General features: G+C 53.0%; 1 protein-coding gene across 2 annotated transcripts; it reads right to left on the bottom strand.

Moving 5' to 3' along the window:
• Positions 1–41: 41 nt before the first annotated feature.
• Positions 42–17,686, bottom strand: Wdr90 (WD repeat domain 90). 2 transcript variants are annotated; one of them, XM_041676063.1, is made up of 41 exons: positions 17,401–17,686; positions 17,125–17,301; positions 16,931–17,039; positions 16,589–16,759; positions 16,258–16,372; positions 16,095–16,162; positions 15,655–15,749; positions 15,367–15,585; positions 14,933–15,001; positions 13,659–13,769; positions 13,436–13,581; positions 13,295–13,352; positions 11,840–11,958; positions 11,588–11,749; positions 11,378–11,508; positions 11,195–11,311; positions 10,627–10,862; positions 10,304–10,443; positions 10,002–10,132; positions 8,752–8,882; positions 8,341–8,502; positions 8,097–8,225; positions 7,778–7,893; positions 6,913–6,953; positions 6,606–6,737; positions 6,169–6,360; positions 5,842–5,939; positions 5,339–5,441; positions 5,039–5,160; positions 4,739–4,898; positions 4,457–4,647; positions 4,016–4,184; positions 3,816–3,927; positions 3,298–3,469; positions 1,986–2,108; positions 1,695–1,869; positions 1,455–1,585; positions 1,227–1,370; positions 1,035–1,154; positions 813–897; positions 42–469 (listed from the first exon to the last, which is right to left on the bottom strand). In XM_041676063.1, the coding sequence occupies exons 1-41, from the start codon at positions 17,674–17,676 to the stop codon at positions 294–296; spliced, it is 5,634 nt and encodes a 1,877-aa protein (XP_041531997.1). In that variant the 5' UTR covers positions 17,677–17,686; the 3' UTR covers positions 42–293. The 2 variants fall into 2 exon arrangements, with proteins under 2 accessions (XP_041531997.1, XP_041531996.1); XM_041676062.1 differs by having other exon boundaries at positions 15,367–15,749.
• Positions 17,687–19,441: the final 1,755 nt, after the last annotated feature.

Here is a 19,441-nt window from a genome sequence, read left to right as displayed (position 1 = left end):
ATTTATGGGGCAATAATAAAACAATGTATCAATATAACAAATGGCAGCTTTTATTTATTTAAACTGTACAAAATAAAAAACAATAAAACAACCTTCCTGTGAAAAACCATCCCAGTATGCTGTCTTTTGTGTGTTCTGGAATGGTTCTGGGGATCAAATCCAAGTCCTCACACATTCTAAGCCTCCTTAAATCTTTTCAGATCACCCACATTCAAAACAGTGTAGTTCTGAAGTCTGTCCCAGCCAGTCTGTCCTGGTTCAGCACGCAGCAATCCACAGCCTGGCTTTTCTGCCTATGTTCCTAGCAAGGGTTCAGGGCTGGTGACTTCCCACACCAGGATCTCATTGTGTGCAGCTGTGAAGAGCAGTCTGCCAGACGGGGTGAACCTACACAGGTGTACTGAGTCATCATGGCCTTCAAAGTTCTGGGCAGTCCCTGACACACAGTCTAGGAGCCTCAGCATGCATTCTGTGGACAGATAACAGGATGAGAGGGCCAGGCAGCATCCAGAGGGATGCCCAATCTTCTTGTGCCCCACCTGCACCAGGAGATTTTGCTGAGTGGAATCCCGACCATGATCAATCTCTATATCACCAAACCTGCTATGGCAGAAGGCCATCAAAAGCTATCCCATTGGCCTCAGCGCAGGTGCTGCAGTTGGTAACTTGCACCTTGCCTTGAGCTTAGGCCCTCTTTGGGGTTATGTCTCCACACTCTTCATAGAGAGGGAGCCCCAAGGCACAGAGGTGAAGAGCAGGAGAGCCAGTTTGCCATTCCCCAAAACAGCACAAGTGTATCTACCAGCACTCACCAGCAAAGCCAACCACCATGAGCTGGGCCCCTGCGGACAGGCTCAAGGACATGGCAAAGAAGGGCAGCGGTGTCTTCTGCACTACCTGTAGGAAGACAGCAGACAGCATGACACTGGGGACTCCTGCTAGGAACACAGCACGGACTCCATGACTTTATGACCGTGCATGCACAGCCCTGGATGCCCATCCACAAGGCAGCAATTCTATCATAATTCACAAACCTGCTTTTGGCGGAGGCTGTAAAAGACCACCTCTTCATGTGCACCAAGGCCCACGCACACCAGTATCGCCCTGTCCCAAGGGCAGAAGGCAGCAAGAGTGGGGGGCAGGAGGCCTAAAGTCTGTGAGAAATAGTGTATTGTGTTGAACTGTGCAGGTCGCAATCCCCACCCATATGCCCTGGGAGCTCTTACCTCTGAGGTGGCAGGTGCAGGAAAGCTCAACCACTCCAGGAGCTCACAGCGGTCCTGGAGCCAGTCAGAGGCCCAGATGCTGACCCGCTGGTCCCCGCTTGCAGCCAGCCACAGGTCAGCACCCTCTACCCCTAGGTCTCCATACTGGGAGAAATGAGGAATATGAGAACCTGCCGACTGCCCAAAGCACCCCAAACCTCTTCCCACCATCACCTGAGATTGCCTTACCTCTTTGCTTGTGCTCTGGATAGCAGAGATTGGAGCACCCCGGTGGTCACTGAGTACACGGAAGGTCATTCCTGTGCAGGGGCGGCTTATAGCCACAAGTCCATCCTTGTCTCCAGATAGGATGGTCTGACCTGTGCCAGATGGAGATCAGGTTGCCACCCTGTGAGCCTAGCCCATGCCCTGAAGTGTGATGTGGGCGAGATGAGGTTGACACATCACTCTGTGGCCCCATCTCCTCACCATCAGTGGAGAAGGCAATGGCTGTCAGAGCAGTCCGGTGGGGGTGCATCTTGAGCTCCATTGCAGTGCGAGAGATGCTGAAGACTCGAAGTGTGCCATCACTGTAGCCTGCCACCACCTGCTGCTGCTCTGGGCGTCCACAGGCTGGGGGGCTCCACGCAAGGCAGAGGCAGCTCTGGTGCCCCAGGGAGGTGACAGCACTGGCTTCAGCGCATGGGAATGCAGCATATGACCTGGGCTCTACTTTGAGCATACACTAAATCCCATCCGCACTCACAACTCCCAACCTACCTGGTTCAGCACTTGGAACTGGATCACCAACTCCATGCTGGCCAATGACCATACCCTCACGCTGCCATCCTCGCCACAGGTGGCACAGTGAGACTCGCTGGGGCTGAAGACCACCTCGTTCACCTGTCGGAGCCCAGTATGGCTGAGGGGATGCCTAGCTGGGCCTTTCCTACCCTGGTCTCCAGGACCAGGTTGCCACACAGGAACATCTGTCTCCTGCCCAAGCCTACTTGGCCCAACCATCTCCATGTGAATGTACATGCTACTTCCCTAGTCTTGAGGATGACCCCATCAGTAGGTGGGAAACATTGTCAGAACCTAAAATATATAATGTGACCATGTGTCTCCAGCAGGCTACAAACTAAAAGCAAAAGCGCAAAACACTTGGCTGTCTCCAGTGCTTGTGACATGCGTGGCTTTGTGGCTTTTTTCCCAGTCAGGCTGTTGACTGTCTTGATGAGCAAACAGGTGTGTATTTTGTGGGCACCACTAAGAATCAGGGTTTTTGGAGGAGGGTGGCACAGACACCACGAACCAAAGGAATTCAGTGTAAACTGATGCATCACACCTCCTGGAGAAAATTCAAGGTTAGGGGTTGCTCCTGGGCCCCATCTCCAGCTCCATCAGCTGAATCAACAGTGGGCTCGTGACGCTCATATCATGGCAGTTAGGACTGCCAGCACAGCTCAAGGGCTGTGATCCAAACTTCTGAAGGAGGGAGAACATGTTGGCTATTTGAACAAGAGGAGACTGGCCATAGAAAGGATGGTCGCACTGACACACAGCCTGCATGAACCTGGAATTCTGATGGACAGTGGAGGAAGCCCGATACAGGCCACATGCAGGATCTATCTATCATATGACTGTCAGGCATGAATAAATCCAGATACTCCCATCAATTGACTGGCCTGGCCACACCTGAAACACCCAGACCAGTTCCAACTGGATCTGAGCAGATTCAACCAGAACCTTCTGGGGCCTCTGCCACCTGAACTCCACAGTAGGACTCTGATGATGTCAGCAGAGGCAGCCTCTGGGAACTGCTAAGCAGGTGATGCGGGCTCCTCAACAAGTTACAAGTAAAATATAGAAACACTAGCAAGGATCTAGAACATTGCAGAGTCAATCAGGCCCATAGCAGATATAAACAATGCCTGGACTCAAGAGGGTCCACTTGAGTCTCCCTAAGAACACTAGCAGCTGAAGACAAGATGATTAGGGTGTGGGAAGAGGGTAGGAAATGGAGCTTCCCTAGCCTGTCCTGCCTGGGGTGGTAGAAACCCTGTCTTCCTTAACAGCCTAGCAGGCTCACCTTGCTCCTGTGGCCACTGATGAGGCGGGTGCTAGTGCCCTCTGTCCAGCTGATGTACCAGAGTGTGCCAGCTGTGGTGCCCACTACACCCATGTCCATGCCACTGTCAAAGCTGGCACTCACAACAGCCCCATCCAGGGTCAGCTCACGCTCCATGAACACAGAACTGGATCTAAAAGGATAGGGGAAAGGAGTCTTAAGACACGAGCCAGCCAGTATGCCAGGTGATGGAGGAACCAGCAGTCATCTGGTGCTGTGTTCTCATGGGTAAAGGAACCAGGACCCTACAGAGCGCAGGCGCTTCAAGCCCATCTCTCCTTGGTCTGCAGCCTGAAAGGCCCATGCTATGCCTGAGTGTATTCTCAAGGAGGGACGCAGCTGAGGACAGGTATGTAGGGCAGCCTTCATGTGAGAGCTGTGTTACAGAATGGGTGTGGCTTGCAGGAGCCAACAAGGACTTGAAATTTGCAGCCAAAACCCAAGGGAATAGTGCAGGCGAGAGGCCCATGGCAGCTCACCTGGCACTTGAACCCTTGCGCCTCAGCTCTGGCACAACGCCCACAGCCCAAAGACGCAGCCTTCTTGTGTTACTGCCACTGACCAGTCTCGAACCCGAGCACAGCAGCACTCCTAGAAGACAGGGTGGGCATGAGATACCCACCCCCCAGGTTGTGACAGCTAGTACATTTGGGGGTCATAGAGGTTGTTGGGCACCCACCAATCTCGCCTTCATCAGCCTCCCAGGCCAGGAAGCAGCGGCCAGTGCCAGTGTCCCAGACACAGACCTGGCCAGAGCTGGAGCCACAGTAGAGCAGGGGGCTGGCCCCGTAGCAGAGTGAGGTCAACTCGGATGCCCCCAATTCCTCAGGGACTGGTTCCCGGTGAACCTGACAGCACAAGCATGGCTATGGGTCAGTGACGCCCCGAGGCAACCAGACTCCATTCAACACCTCAGGGCTGAAGAGATGGCTCAGCAGTTAACAGCACTAGCTGTTCAATTCCCAGCAAACACATGGCAACTTACAAATGTCTGTAATTCCAGTTCCAGGGGATCTAACACCCTCACACAGACATACATGTAGGTGAAACACCAATGAATATAAAATAAAATTAGAATAAAAAGCAAAGAAAAGAAACACCTCAGCCAGCAGTCCGGTACCTGGAAGCTGGTATCTGTCCCATGGTGCTGCAGGAGCCAGAAGGTAATGGCACTTGTGCCCACACAGATGAGTTCATTGGCATCCCAGGGGTTGAAGGCTACACCATGCACAGGCTCTGGGAGGCGAGTGGATGACAGGAGTTCATAGGTAGCCATGCTCCACAGGGCAAGGGTAAGGTCAGCATAGTCCCCTGGGGACACAAAACAGGGACATCAGGCGCAGTCTGGCCACCAGAGATCCTCGGAAGGCTGCCCTTTCTCCGCCTCTCCAAACCCACCTACCCAGGGTCACAAGGAACTCATCATCGGGGGAGAAGGTCAGAGCCTGCACAGCTGTGTCATGGTGGGAAAGGAGGTGCTGGCAGATGCCATTGGGGACATCCCAAATGCGGATCTGGCAGCGGGCAGCTGTGCCGCCACAGCAGGAGGCAGAGGCCAAGACCTGCAAGTAGGAGGGTAGGTGGTCAGGGAGGAAATCGTTACGTACGCCTGCCCTTGCTAAGTGGAGGAGAAGCAAGGACAGTGCCCTTCATGCTGAGCTAGAACTAAGCTCCGCTGTGCACTGTGCCCACGGACACGCACCTGGCCATCCTGGTTGAGTGCCAGAGTAGAGATCTCTTGGGGGTGGCCAAGCCAGTGTCGCTGGGTGCCAGAATGCAGGTCCTCCACCACCACCAATCGACCACATGTGTAGGCAAAGAAGCCTGTAGGCAAGGAAAATGCCAAGGTTCCTGTCACCGCTGATAATCAGACCTCACGGGGCCTTGGCATCACAAGGGCATGTGCCAGTGCCCTGCACTCTAGAAGCTTCAACTGACATCTCGCATCCATTTGCTATGGAGGACCCGCCCTAGAGGATGGGACTGGGCACTCTAGCCCTACCTGTATTGGGCCTCCAGACCATGTTGGCCCGTCCGTTCCCATTGTAGCCCACAACGGTCTTTAGTCGCAGCTGCTCCCTGCCAACGGGCGGAAAGGAGACACTCTACAAGGAAGCAGACCCAGAAAGCTGATAATCAGCACAGCTGGCCCCAAAACTACATGGTCAAGCTGACTGGAGACATACAGACAGAGTGGTCAGGTAAGGGACCCAGGGTATCAATACAGAGATAGGTGGGACACGTGGGAGCCATAGGAACTAGGACTTGATCCTGGGGTGTGGAGCGGCCCAGGAGGGGCAGCACTGGAGAGACAGAGGTGGGCTCAGCAGAATGCCAGCAGTATATACATATGTGCCACAGAATGGTGGGTGTGCGGGTGCATGGCATGAAAGCTACCCTCTGGGAAGAAGACCTAAAAGAGACTCTGGGGAAGACTGAGAGGGCCCACGGTCACCAGAGGAATACTCAGAAACCCCGAGAGTGGCAGTATGGTGTGCCGCTGACCTTGACTCGTGTAGAGGCCTTATATCGAGCTGTGAAGTGCTTGTAGGAATCCGGACGGGTTGGGAACCCAGTCTTTACTCTCCGGAGGCTCCATTCACCTGACAGGAGGAGGAGAGCAAAGGGCACTGAACTATTACCAGCTGAGACCCCTCCCCAACACAAACCCCCAACCCTGCTAGGCAGACAGCTGTGTTCCACCCACTGCAGGTATACCAGGATTCCCAGGGTCCTGGAGGTGACCTCAACTCATCTTTCAGGTAAGATTACTACAAACCCCCAAACTGCCCTGACTGAGGCCTCAATCCCTGCGTGTGGCCACCTGCTTACTTGTCTGGCTATGATGAACTACAGCCGGTGCCCAAGAACCCTTTGCAGTCTCCCGAGGACCATCCCCAGCTCCTCTACTGGCTTCTCTCTCTACGAGCACAGGTGGGGTCGGTGCCTGGGCTTGGAGGAATGCCTCAGGAACATCATGGTTCTCCTCACAGAGCCCTTCCTCATCCGATGTGGAAAAGGTGCCTAGGGTTAGGACCAACAAAAAGAGGGAAACAGAGCCAGATATGGTGGTGCATGCCTTTAATCCCCACAAGCAGATCTTGGTGAGTTCAAGACCAGCCTGGTCTACAGAGCTAAATGCTAAGAGCCTGTCTTGAAAGAAAGAAGATGAGGGAAACAGCTACCTGGCCTGACACCACCCCAAAATCAGCACCAAGGAACACACTGAGTCCAGGTAACCCAGACCTACTTAGGACTCCAGCCCTTACCAGCGCTGCCTTCAAGGGGTCTGTCATGGATACTCAGTGGGGGTGGTGATGCCTGAGATGGTATGGGCACTTGCTGCCGAGGGAGTCCACTGGCCCCAGATGCCAGGTCCTCCAACTGTCCTACACTGGAGCCTAGAGATAGAAAAGACCATATCAGGGTTGGGCATATCAGATCTGTCTATTAGGGAGACAGTCTCTGTGGTGATGACAGACATATCAGAGATGGTGGCATCTGCCCAACCTGTGTCAGCTCCACCCAACTAACAGTGCTATACCCTCCCCTGCCAGCTAAGCCTGGGTCACTCACCAGCCTCATGGACTGCAGGTACCCCAGGTTCACTTTGGTCACTGAGAACAAGAAAAGGTGTCAGGAGGCAGCCAGCAAAAGGCCCATGCATGTTGTGGAATATTATTTTAAGATGTGTTACATTTGTTTATGCTGTGGAACATTTGTTTAATGATGCAAAGGTGTATTGCATTCTTTTATGCTGCATTTGTTTAACTCTGTGAAGTTGAGATACTTTGCTTGTCTAAAACACCTGGTGGTCTAATAAAGAGCTGAACGGCCAATAGCGAGGCAGGAGAAAGGATAGTGGGGCTGGTAGGCAGAGAATAAATAGGAGAAATAAGGAAGAAAAAGAAAGGGCCGGGCAGTGGAGACACACGCCTTTAATCCCAGCACTCAGGGAGCAGAGACAGGCGGATCTCTGTGAGTTTGAGTTCCAGATAGGCTCCAAAGCTACAGAGAAATTCTGTCCCGAAACAAAACAAAACAAAACAAAACAACAACAACAAAAAAAAGACAGAATAATTTAAGATAAGAAAAGTTGACTAGAAACAAGCCAAGCTAAGACCTGGCATCATTTATAATAATTAAGAATACACCTCCATGCCGGGCGGTGGTGGCGCACGCCTTTAATCCCAGCACTCGGGAGGCAGAGGCAGGTGGATCTCTGTGAGTTCGAGGCCAGCCTGGTCTACAAGAGCTAGTGCCAGGACAGGCTCCAAAGCTACAGAGAAACCCTGTCTCGAAAAACTAAAAAAAAAAAAAAAAGAATACACCTCCATGTGTATTTGGGAGATGGTGGCAGCCCCCCTGAAAGACCAACGAGTAAAAGAGTAAAACACAACCAACAACACACACACAGACATGTTGAAGGGCAGACACTTGCCTCTCAGGGGTGGCCAGGACATCCCAGAGGAAGATGGCATCCCCCACGCTGAGGACCTGCTGCTGATCAGGGGTGAAAGCTACAACACGCACAGGCTCTGAGTGGCCAATGTAAACCTAGGGACAGAAAGTAGCATGCATAGGAACCCAGAGCATGTCTAGGATTCTGAACTCCCAGTATCTAGGTATCCCCGTGTATTGTTTGGCCTCAGCGGGCAGAGGGTTCTGCACATCACCCTCCCTCCTTCTAGCTCCTGCCTTCCTTCACTTGGTCCTCCAGGAGTCTCCTCAGCCACCTATGGGGAGCCCTCAGCACATACCTGGCAGCTGGGGTTCGCCTGTGTTGGATAATCCCACACTGTAATGGTCCGGCCAGTGGCTGCCAGCAGCAAACGAGCATCCTCACTAAGAGCCAGGGAGGAGCAGGCTCTGGAGCGGACACTGGAAAACTAGAGGAAGCATTCTCTAAGACGCCCCTTTGTGGTGGCACAGTGGGCACTGGGGGCAAGGCTGCAGGAACAGGGAAGGATCAGCAGGCCAGCTGCCCGTAGTCCCATGACTCACCTTCCGGATAGTGTGTCCCGACACAGCATCCAGTACCACAACCTTGTTAGAGGATGTGGACACCAGCAGATGGCCTGAGTCCCCAGGGCAGAAGCAGACAGCCACAGCCCAGTCCAGGTGGTTGCTGGCCAGGTTGAGGGTGCTGACATCAACATGCAGTAGCTGGGGGCAAGAGACACTAACACCACCCAGAGCCTGGGAGGAAGTGGCTTCAGGAGCACCCACCTGGGCACCCAGACATAACCCCCACATAGGAAGCTGACCTTTCAGAGAGCAGGGTGAGCCCAGAACCCGCTTAGCATAGTAGGTAGGCCTAGGCCTGCTCCTGAGTAGCTGCAGCCTCTTACCTACTCCTGTACCGCTTTCTATCTAGCTGGGTAGAACCCCTGACCCAGGAGGTCCCACACTCACCTTGTCCAGGGAGGCTGACTCCACGACTGTCACCATGCACTTAGACGGGCCCACAAAGGCCAGCCGGCAGCTGTCTCCACTGACTGCCAGGATACTGGGGTTGGGGCGGCCATCCTGACATAGCATGTTGGCTGTAGCAGCACAGGGCGGTGGGTCAGCAGGTGACAGGAGACAGTTAATCCCGTCTCCCCTGCAGCATGCACTGGCCCTCTACAGCTTCCACAGAACACACACTTCAGTTCGCCAGTCCTCATAGGCCATGGTCACATGACTCACCAGAGGCATAGATGCCTTTTAACAGGTCTCTTCCAGTCATTTTCCTGGTGCCCAGGCTGCCCACCTTCTACAGCGGGGTAGGCACAGACCCTTACTGACCTTTGGCTTGTGAGGAAGCACATGGCATAACCTAAGCCCTAAGAGTGGAGGCAATGGCCCTGCTCTGGTTAGATATTCCTGGAAACCTGACACAGCAAGGGTCTTCTGGGCAGAGGAAATTGAGAAAATGCCTCTATTAGATTTGCCTGTAAGCAATTCTGTGGGATGTTTTTTCTTTTTATGTGATACATCATAGTGATTGATCTTTTTTAAAAGATTTATTTATTTTGTACACAGTGTTCTGCCTGCATGTATGCCTGCAGGCCAGAAGAGGACACCAGATCCCATTACAGATGGTTGTGAGACACCATATAGTTGCTGGGAATTGAACTCAGGAGCTCTGGAAGAGCAGCTAGTGCTCTTAACCTCTGAGCCACCTCTCCAGCCCTTTTTTTTTTTTTTTTTTTTTTTGTAATTTTTCAAGACAGAGTTTCTTTGTGTAGCAGCCCTGGCTGTCCTGGAACTTGCTTTGTAGACTAGGCTAGCCTCAAACTCACAGCAATCCACCTGCCTCTGCCTCCTGAGTGCGGGTATTACAGGTGTGCACTACCACACCTGGCAGAACATTTTCTTTATTAATGACTGATTAATCAAGGGAGGGCCGATTTTGGCAGTGCCACTTTTGGGCAGGTGGTCCTGGGTTGTGTAAGAAAGCAGGACGAACAAGCCATGGGGATCAAGCCAGTAAGCGGCTCTCCATGGTGTTTGCTTCAGTTCCTACCTTAAACTGTCTTGATGGATTGTAAGCTGTAAGATGAAATAAACCCTCTCTTCCCCAAGCTGCTTTTGGTCATGGTCTTTATCACAGCAATAGAAAGCAAACTAAGACAAGTTTCTGCAGTGCCTTGGAACCAGTGAGTGGCTAGGAGCCTGACCTGCCACACGTAGGACGCAGCATCGGGAGACAGCACAGTTGTACTGGACCAGGGAGCCCTGAGAGCAGGAGCTGAACAGGAATCTGCCGTCAGGGGTGATGACCAGGCTGGTGATGGCCCCTCGGTGACGCCTGCACCACACATGGGACACTCACTGACCTTGGTCCTGGGAGCTAAGATGGGGTTCATGGTGGTACTGGCTTTCCTGCAAAGGGTCTTCCCCACTTGGAATCCCGCACATCTCCTCAGCTTCCACATTCACTGCTAATGTCTGTGAGCCCTGATCCCCCAGGGGCACTCACGTGTGTTCTACCAGGACTCCAGAGTTCTCCAAGCTGAAGGAGCGCACAGCCCCACTGCTGAAGCCACAGAAGAAGTTTGGCAGTGTGGGGTGGAAAGCAACAGCACAAGGGGTTTCCTCAGAGGACGAGAAGTCATACAGCTGGAGGGAAGAGGCCACCATGAAGGGGGGAAGGGCCAAGAGAACCCAAGAGAAAAGAGTACCCTAGGTGACTTTAACACCAAGTTCCAGACATCGGACTGGAAGGACCAAATCCCTGTGCCCTCCCTGCCCACAGCCCTTTTGTGTGGTATCTGGACCTACCTGCCTTTTGCTATTCCCCACCTGTTGGAGGGTAGTCAGGTCCCAAATGCGGACAGTGTGGTCAAGGGACACAGTGGCCATCTGTCCCCGGTTCTGTTCTGTAGAAAGCGCCAGCACTGGGGCCATGTGGGAGCGTGCCAGCACAGTATACTCCCGGGAGGGGACATCAAGGAAGCCCAGGTGTCCTAAAGTAGTGGTGGACAGCACGCGCAGGCCATCGGGACTGAAGGAGACTGAACTCACAGGGCCGTCATGATCTGTGGGAAGGGTGGGTCAGCAGGACTGGGGCACGGCAAGCTCCAGAACTCCAGGAAATGTCACACCACACTATGTGGACTCTGAGGTCCCCAAGACACCAACCACTTGTTCTATGGCTGCCAAGGTCACCAGAGTATCCTGCCCACTAGCCACTGCCCTCAAAGCCCCTGTGAAACCAGCCTGCAGCCACTCCTGTATTGATAGGTGTCAGGCTCAGGACAATGCCCTGACCTCTCAACTCACTGTCCAGACCAGGAATAGTGTTATCAAAACCAGAGCCAGAGAACCCCACCTTCCCCAAGCCAGGATAAATAGATATCTGCGGTCTCACCAGCCTCTAGGAGCACTGAGGAAAAGTCCAGGGGCCAGAGTCGCAGGTAGCCATCCTCAGAGCCCACAGCACATGTGGCAGAAGAGACACTGAGGCTGCTGATGGCAATGCCGGACCCTGGAAAGGGCAGGCATCAGCACCTCAATGTCATGCCACTCCCCCCAGGGACAGGTGCCTACCTACCCAAGCTGAAGTTCTGCTTCTCAGTGAGCGGAACCCCAGGGGACTGTGTGGGCAGCAAGCGGCGGATGTGCTGCACAGCCATGCGCTGATAGTCAATCTCCAGGATGTGGCCGCTATGGCTACACACAAAGCTGCCCAAGGAAGGTAAGAGGTGAGGCAGGGAACTCAAGGTATGGGGTGGGCTGGGTAATGACGAAGGCGGGGACTCACAGTATGCTACCCGAGGGTGCCCAGGAGCCATCCAGGGCATGTGCAAAGGCGAGGTCAGTGAGTTCCAGTGCACAATACTCGCCTAGGTCCACAGCACAGGAGCGTAGGGCACCACCCCGCAGTCGCCACAGCCGTACACTGCCCCGACCACATGAGGCCATCCTGTAGGCACGGAGGGGTAAGCAATGCGGAGCAGGAGGCCTCAAGGCCCAACAGACCCTGCCTCGGTACCTTATTGCCTGGCCACATCACCTGGTTTCATCGAAAAAGGCAATCCGAAAGGTCTGAATATCAAAGTCAGTATGCACCTTCGCAAGGACCGCTACCTCGCCACCAAGGCCAACCTGGTCTGTGCCCCAGGCCACTACCACCTGCAATAAACCCACAATGAACTCCAGGTGTAGACACCAAGCCCTGTGAGATCTTTGTCTGGCCCTGCCCTGAAAGGACTAGCTGAGGCCATAGCCCCTCGATAGGCGGAGGCTTTCCCCAGACTTAAAAATCTGTCCCTAGATGTCAAGTCTACAGTGTGCAGCTGTAGCTGCCTGAAAATATACACAAAACCTGACTGAGGCTGGGTCTAGATCTCGGTGGCAAAGCTACTATCTAACAGGTGATGCCCTGGATTAAATTCCTAGCATTCAAGGGAAAAAAGCCAGAGGTAGCTCACAATGAAACACTGGGTCACTTCAGAGCACTAAATGCCTGCAACTCTGACAGCACTGAGCATTTAAATACAGATTTGGAGTGTGTCACCTTGGTTGGCCTGGAGCTCACTATGTAGACCAGACTGGCCTAGACACATGCCCACCTGTCTCTGCCTCCCCAGTGGTAGGGCTTTAAACTCAGTACTCAGAGGCAGAGGTAGGAAGATCTCTGTGAGTTCGAGGCCAGTCAGGTCTACAGCACAAGTTCCAGGACAGCCAGAGCTGTTGTTACAGAGAAACCCTGTCTGGGGGGGTGGAGGAAATGATGACAAAAAGAATGTGCCACCACACCCAGCCCATCACGATTCTCTTTTTAAAAAAATATTTTATTAGCCAGGCGGTGGTGGCGCACACCTTTAATCCCAACACTCTGGAGTCAGAGGTAGGTGGATCTCTGTGAGTTCGAGGCCAGCCTGGTCTAGTTCCAGGACAGGCTCCAAAGCTACAGAGAAACCCTGTCTTGAAAAACCAAATAAGGGCTGGAGAGATGGCTCAGAGGTTGAGAGCACTAGCTGCTCTTCCAGAGGTCCTGAGTTCAATTCCCAGCAACCACATGGTGGCTCACAACCATCTGTAGTGAGATCTGGTGACTCTTCTGGTGTATATATGTTAACAGAACATTGTATGCATAATAAATAAATCTTTAAAAAAAAAAAGAAAAACCAAATAAATAAATTTATTTTTATTTTGTGTATATTAGTGTTTGTCTAAATGTGTCTGTGCACCAATGTATGTGCAGTGCCCACAGAAGCCAGAAGAGGGCATCCCATACCTCTGGGACTCCATGTTGGTATTTGGAAGTGAACTGGGGATTGGAAAAACAGCCAGTGCTCTTAACCACTGAGTCATCTCTCTAGCCCCACCTCAAAGCAAGGCATAAATACTACTTTAATAAACAGAAACAAACATAGACAAGAGTTTTAGAAACCAGATACTGGATGGAGCTCACTATCCAAGTGACAGGGCCCCACCTCCTCTACAAGGTGTATTGACACATTACCGTCCTTCCATGTCTGTCTTTGCCCACACCGCAGAGGAGCGCCCCACTGCCAGAGAAGCTGTAGATGTGGAAGATGATGTCAGCAGCTTCTGGGCATCTCCCCTCAACTCCCACTGCTGCCCCGCCCCAAGGCCACTGCACCTGAGGGAGCAGATGGTGTGCAGTGGGCTGCGGAAGAGGGACAGGCATCCTCCAGTCTGGAAGTCCCAGAGTCGCACCATGCTGGGAGGCTGCACTTGGGCTGAGGCTAGCAGTGTATCACTCCCATCAAGGGCCAGGGCAGAGACCTGGAGAAGGATAATAAAGAGGGAGAATACATGGCCTGTAGTTCACCTCTCCCTACCCAGGCCCAAGAGGCGTGTACCTTGTCTGTGTGGCCAAGGAAAAATCTCTGCTGTCTGGTATCAACCTGTAGGACGATGATGACTGCATGGCAGGGGTAGACAACAGCCATGCCATCTTTGGTCCACAGGGCCTACCACAAAAGGGACAGAACCAAAGTCACGCACAGAAACCCAGTCAAGTTCCTCTTGACTGTTTAGAAGGGGAGGTACATGCACACACACAAAGACATACATACTTCACACATATAAGGGAAGGCTAGCATACAAATCACTAGAAGGGAAGGCTGGCACACACACATGAGGCATCTGTCCCCCCATTACAGGCATTTGTTGAGACAACTAAAGGCCCTTCAACATAAGAGACTGGTGATCTTGGTAGCAAAAGACCAAAGACTCAGAGACCATGCCCAGAAAGGACTGCTGAGTGCCCAGGGTCCTTGGTGGGCAGGAAGGAGAGAAATACTCTACTTCTTTCTAACCGAGGCTTTGCCTAGAAGCCCACTGCACGTGCTGGAGTCAGTATTCCACACCACACCCAATTCCAACAGTTCCAGTCTGGATCAGAGACCCATACTCAAGAAGGTCTAAAGACGCAGCGGGCTGGAGAGATGACTCAGCAGCAAAGAGGGCTTACTACTCTTGCAGAGGACTCAAGTTCTACTCCAAGCACCAATGACTCACAACTGCCTGTAACTCTTGTTCAGGGGATCTGATGGCCTTTTCTGATCTCTGTGGGCTTCTGCACACATGCAGTAACTGTACGTACGTTCAGGCATACACACATAAAATAAACAAATCTTTATGGGGCTGGAGACTATGGGGCAGCAGTGTAAAGCACTTGCTGCTTTTACAGAGGGCCAGGGTTCAGTTCCCAACACCCACATGATAGCTCACAACTATAGATAACTCCAGTACCAGGGTATCTAATACTCTCTTCTGACTTCCCTGGTACCCAGCACATTCATGGGACACATATATACATGCAGGCCAAACACTCATACACATAAAATAATCTTTAAAAAGTTTAAAAAAAAAAAGATGTAACCCAGAGCTATTGGGTCCTTGGGAGCCCTTTGACCCAGCCACTGCCTGTCAGACCATACCAAGTTAATAGGGGTACCCATGACCTGACTCACATTTGCCCACACAAGAATGGGCAGATGTGGGCAGGGCAGGGCCTCTTAAGGACCGTAGGGAAGAAAGTGCCCAAGACAGGACTAGAAATCTGTTCTTTCCAACAACTCACTCGTGCCACCCACTGAGAACCGGCCTGGAAACTGCCTCAAAGCCTCACCCATTGGGTGCTGTGACCCCCAAAACCGATGACTCCCTTGAGCCTCAGGACTGGGTCTGGGAGGAAGAGCTGAAATACGAAAATGAAAAAATGAGATTTGAGGAAGACACTCCAGCCCCTGCAAATGCCCCCACCTGTGCTACCTCTAAAGGAAAAGCTTGGGTATGGGGTGGGGGTGGGGCTCCTGTTAGCAGTCATCTCTGGCTGCAGTGGTAAAGCCTCCATAAATGCCATGTCCTATCCCGTGACAGACCATCTGGGGGTGACCCTTAGTACTGGCAACAAGAACAAACCCTTCTGTATTCATCTACAAGGGCTCTCTTGCTCAATGCAGGAAGGATTAGAGGCCCGTCCACTGTGAATACAGCTCAGGGCCTCAGGCTGGCCAGCACCTCATCTCACTAATGCCCAAAAGCCTTCAGCTGGGCACTCACCTTACAGGACCCAAGGTCCTCAAGAGCCATGGGCACCCCAGATGATTTGTTGGCCAGCACATGTCTGCCACCGCCCACTGCGTGTGCATCAGTGGTCTCATCCCAGGACGAAGGATGTTGGCCAGGGATGCTGGAGGCAGCGACACTGGAGACCTCTGGATGTTTGTAGGTCAGGCTGACATCTGGAAGGAGTCTGGGTACTGAGGGGACCTTGCAGGGCTGTAGCAGAACGTGTGCCATCAGCACCCTAGGGCCACCACTCCATATCCCTTTCCCAAGTGCACTCACCAAGATGGGACCAGATATCTGGACCCCGGGGGGCCTACTGCTCTGTAAAGGTTTGCCAAAGACCTTTGGATGAGACAGGCACCGTGACACATGCCCTAGGAAGACCACAACAGAGTAGAGTCAGAGACGAGTAGCCAGAGGTCAGCAAAGGTACAGGGCGGAAAAGGTGGCTTCCCTCACCCATTCTATAGACACCACACCACAAGCGCTGCCATCACTCTACCCAAGACCCTGCAGCTCCCCTCCCAAATGGAAAGCCTGGGAATCAGATGCCACTTGCACAGACTTTAAAAGTGGTTCTAGAAGCTCAGACGACCATTGGCTAGGCCCTTCTCTGTGCCAGGCACACACCAGCTATAGTCTCCACACTACTGAACCCTTCTCAGGATCCCTGACCCTGTTCTCACCAATGTATGCACCCTGTAATGTCACAAGCTTACCTGTCTCTGGAGGGGAATGCCTCTTCTCAACCTGCTCATAAGGCGCTTTTGAGCCATCGCTTGGAAACCTCATGGGTGGCAAACACAGGCAGAGGCAAAATCAGTATCTGGGGACTGAAGATCAATCTGGCCCCTCACCACCATGAGGTTCAGAACTGCTCACCGAACGTGGATGTAATGGTCATGCCAGCTCTCCCCTTTGGGCACTGGGAAGGCCATTTCTCGAGGCACAGGGTTGACAGGCAACTTTGCACGCCGGGCCTCAGTGACGGTGACAGCTACAATGGTCAGGGCTGTTCTAGATCAAGGGGAGTTTGTCCTATCCCTTCCCATCCCAGACAAGTTGCAAACCCAGGCATCTGCTAGTATACTGTTGGGCCACCAGCTCACCCCAATGCTTTTTCTAGAACTGGGGGCATTGGTGTGTGGCTCTGATATGCCAGGGGAGGGTTCCAGCCTTCTGACTAGGATTGGGCATGAAGTGTGGGCCTTACCGGGGTCAAAGCACACATCACTGGTGTAGAGGTTTCTGACTAGCAGGCTGGCACATAGCCTGATGCTCTTAAGGTGGCCATAGTGCCGGCTCAGGTAGAACATCAGAATGTCACGCAGGTCCAGCTGCAGGCAGGTCCAGCGGGCATTAGGAGGCGTTACCCCTGCCAGGTCTGTATAACAGGTGCAAGGTCAACACCTATCGTTTTGTTTCCCCATTTCCATATTGCAACCCTCTCAGCCCCAGACCCCAGCCGTTCTCAGGGCCACATACAAGCCCAACCGGGCCTGTACCATCCCGTTCTAGGCCTTCAAGCTGTCCCTCCTGAACCAGGTGTCACTACCTCTTCTGGGCGTCTTAGTCTCGAAGACAAAGGGGAACTGAAGCCATGTGGCAGAGGACTTGAAATCCTTAAAGAGGTTGGAGAAAGACACACGGATGACCTGGCCGTCCTGTGAGGCAGAGTGAGGTCATTAGATGGAGATTACGAGGGAATAGGCAGCATCAAACACACAGCCGTCCTTCCAGGCTGAGCACCTCGGTGGACACGTCCAGGTGGATGACAAAGTGCTTGGTAGGCAGGGGCCGGAAAAGCACATACAGGTACCGCCCAGTCAGCCCCAGAGACTGGGTGCTGGTTCTAGGCAGCTGGATGTAGTTGCTGGCAGAGACCGATCCACGAATGCGATACACGGCGCTCTTCAGGACCTTGTCCTACAAAGAGAGAGGAGCTGTGAACAGCGCAAAGCTGGGGGATACTCAAGAGTGCCCACCGGAAGATTTCTCAGGAGCAGGAAGGCCTCCGGCCCGTACCGTCACCACGGCCACATCTCCCTCTTTGCTGGACCGTTTCCACTCATCCACCCTGAAGTGTTTGAATACGTTGAGAAAGGGGTGCTGCCAGGCTGCAGAAGGAACGCCGCCTGAGCACCAGTCTTGGGCAGCGCGCCGCGCCCCTTCGCCTCCGCCCGCGGGACGGGCTTCCGCGCAACGAATAGTCAGTGACGCAGGGGGAACCTCGGACCCGGGACTCCCGGGACGCGAGACCAGACGACAACGCGCCGGGCGCGCACCGCTACCGCCAGCCATGGCGCTGCACCTCGCGCTTCCCGCCTCAGCTGACGTTGTCCTACGCAAGACACGCATCACGGCGCCTAGCAACAGCCGCCTGGCAACGTCGCGTCACTTCCGCCAAGGCGACGCACAGAAACTCCCGTGGTTGCGTGGCACCCGGTTGCCTAGCAGCCCCCCTCGAACCCCGCCCTCTTGAATGTTCCCAGGCTTCTCTGGGCTCTCCCTGGCCACTCCCACTGCTGTCGCTTCCTGCTTGGGCCTATAGCCACGCCCAGCCACCCAGGTCACCGGCAGCTGTGCTAAGTATGGGTGGTCGCCAACCCTCTCTGAGGCCTCCCATGTTTGAGGGGCTGAACCTTTTTTCCTGTGTGGGAGCAGGAGAGGTTATACTGAGGCCTGACCATATCCACGGTCCACCCAGGCGGGGCCTCATCTCTGCCTTCCAACCCTCTGGAGGCACCTGATCCAGTTACTCTGGGTCTCCCTACTTCAGGAAAACAAGTTACCAGTGCCCACTGAGGCTAGGATGCCAAACAACCACAGTCAGCACAGGTTCACCGCATACACAAAGACCCCTGAGATATCTTTCACAATATCCCACAGCCAGGCCTACAGACCTGAGAGATCCTGCCTCCTCGCAGGACCTGAAGTCTAGGGCTAGGGTCCCGGTCCAGTTCAGTCCCTGTGTAAAAATGTCCTCTAGGACTGGAGGAATGGCTCAGCCAGCTAAGAGCACTGGCTGCTCTTCCGCAGGAGCGGGGTTCAATTCCCAGCACCCACACGGCAGCTCACAACTGTCTAACTCTGGTACCTTCAAACAAATGCACACAAAAAAAAAAATTTAAAAAGTGAGTGAACTCTACCTCTAAGTGGAGACATGCCCTAGCCTACCCCTTAAGAGTTAATTAGCCCAAGCCGGGCGGTGGTGGCGCACGCCTTTAATCCCAGCACTTGGGAGGCAGAGGCAGGCAGATCTCTGTGAGTTCGAGACCAGCCTGGTCTACAAGAGCTAGTTCCAGGACAGGCTCCAAAACCACAGAGAAACCCTGTCTCGAAAAAACCAAAAAAAAAAAAAAAAAGAGTTAATTAGCCCTGTGTCAGGAACCTGGCTAGGGAACCACCCCTAGGATTCACCTTACAATAAAGTGCTATTTCTTCCTTTTTAGAATCCCTGTGCCCTAGTGCAGTCTGTACCGGTCAAGCCAGTGTGAGGCTTGACCCAGTCTTCCTGAGGCCTCAGTCAGGGGAACTTTTTCTTTCAGACGCTGGACTAAGTATGTTTCTAAAACTCAACTAATGGGTTCCTTGTTCTTTTTCAAATTTTTTGAGACAGAATCTATATAGCGTTGGCTGTCCTAGAACTTGCTATGTAGACCAGGCTAGCTTTGAACTCTGTCAGCCCCTGGAATTCAGGGATTAAAGGCCTGAGCCTCCGCGGCCAGCAGATGCCAGTGGCTGACCTCTGCCTTATCTGCAACAGCAAAGCTTTTGTTCTTCCTTCTCCTCCTCCCTGCCCTGCAGATCAGAGATTTATTTACAGCTTGCCTGCCCTGGGGTTTTTCTTCAAAAGGGTAATACTTTCTCAAACCCTTCTTTGTTCTTGAGCTTCTGTTGGTCTATGTTTTCCTGGCTGTCCTGGATCTCACTTTGTGGGACCAGACTGGCTTCAAATTCAGAGATCCTCCTGCCTGACCTCTTTTTTGTTTGTTTGTTGTTTTGTTTTGTGAGACCGGGTTTCTCTGTAGCTTTGGAGCCTCTTGTAGACCAGGCTGGCCTTGAA

The sequence above is a fragment of the Microtus oregoni genome, unplaced genomic scaffold (assembly GCF_018167655.1).
Source record: "Microtus oregoni isolate MIOR12 unplaced genomic scaffold, Mior012 000027F_ref0000203, whole genome shotgun sequence".
NCBI lineage: Eukaryota > Metazoa > Chordata > Mammalia > Rodentia > Cricetidae > Microtus > Microtus oregoni.
Note: the sequence above shows the minus strand (reverse complement) of the source record. Positions and strands in the feature narration are given on the sequence as shown.

Bases quoted from the DNA above. Each gene is read 5' to 3' on its own strand.
- Wdr90 (XM_041676062.1), bottom strand. From the start codon at position 17,676: ATGGCTGGCGGTAGCGGTGCGCGCCCGGCGCGTTGTCGTCTGGTCTCG. The intron at 15,750-16,094 runs GTAAGCTTGTGA...TGGTCTTCCTAG, and splicing joins GCATTCCCCTCCAGAGACAG to GGCATGTGTCACGGTGCCTG. The intron at 13,770-14,932 runs GTGAGGCTTTGA...CTTTTGTGGTAG, and splicing joins GGGGTCACAGCACCCAATGG to GCCCTGTGGACCAAAGATGG.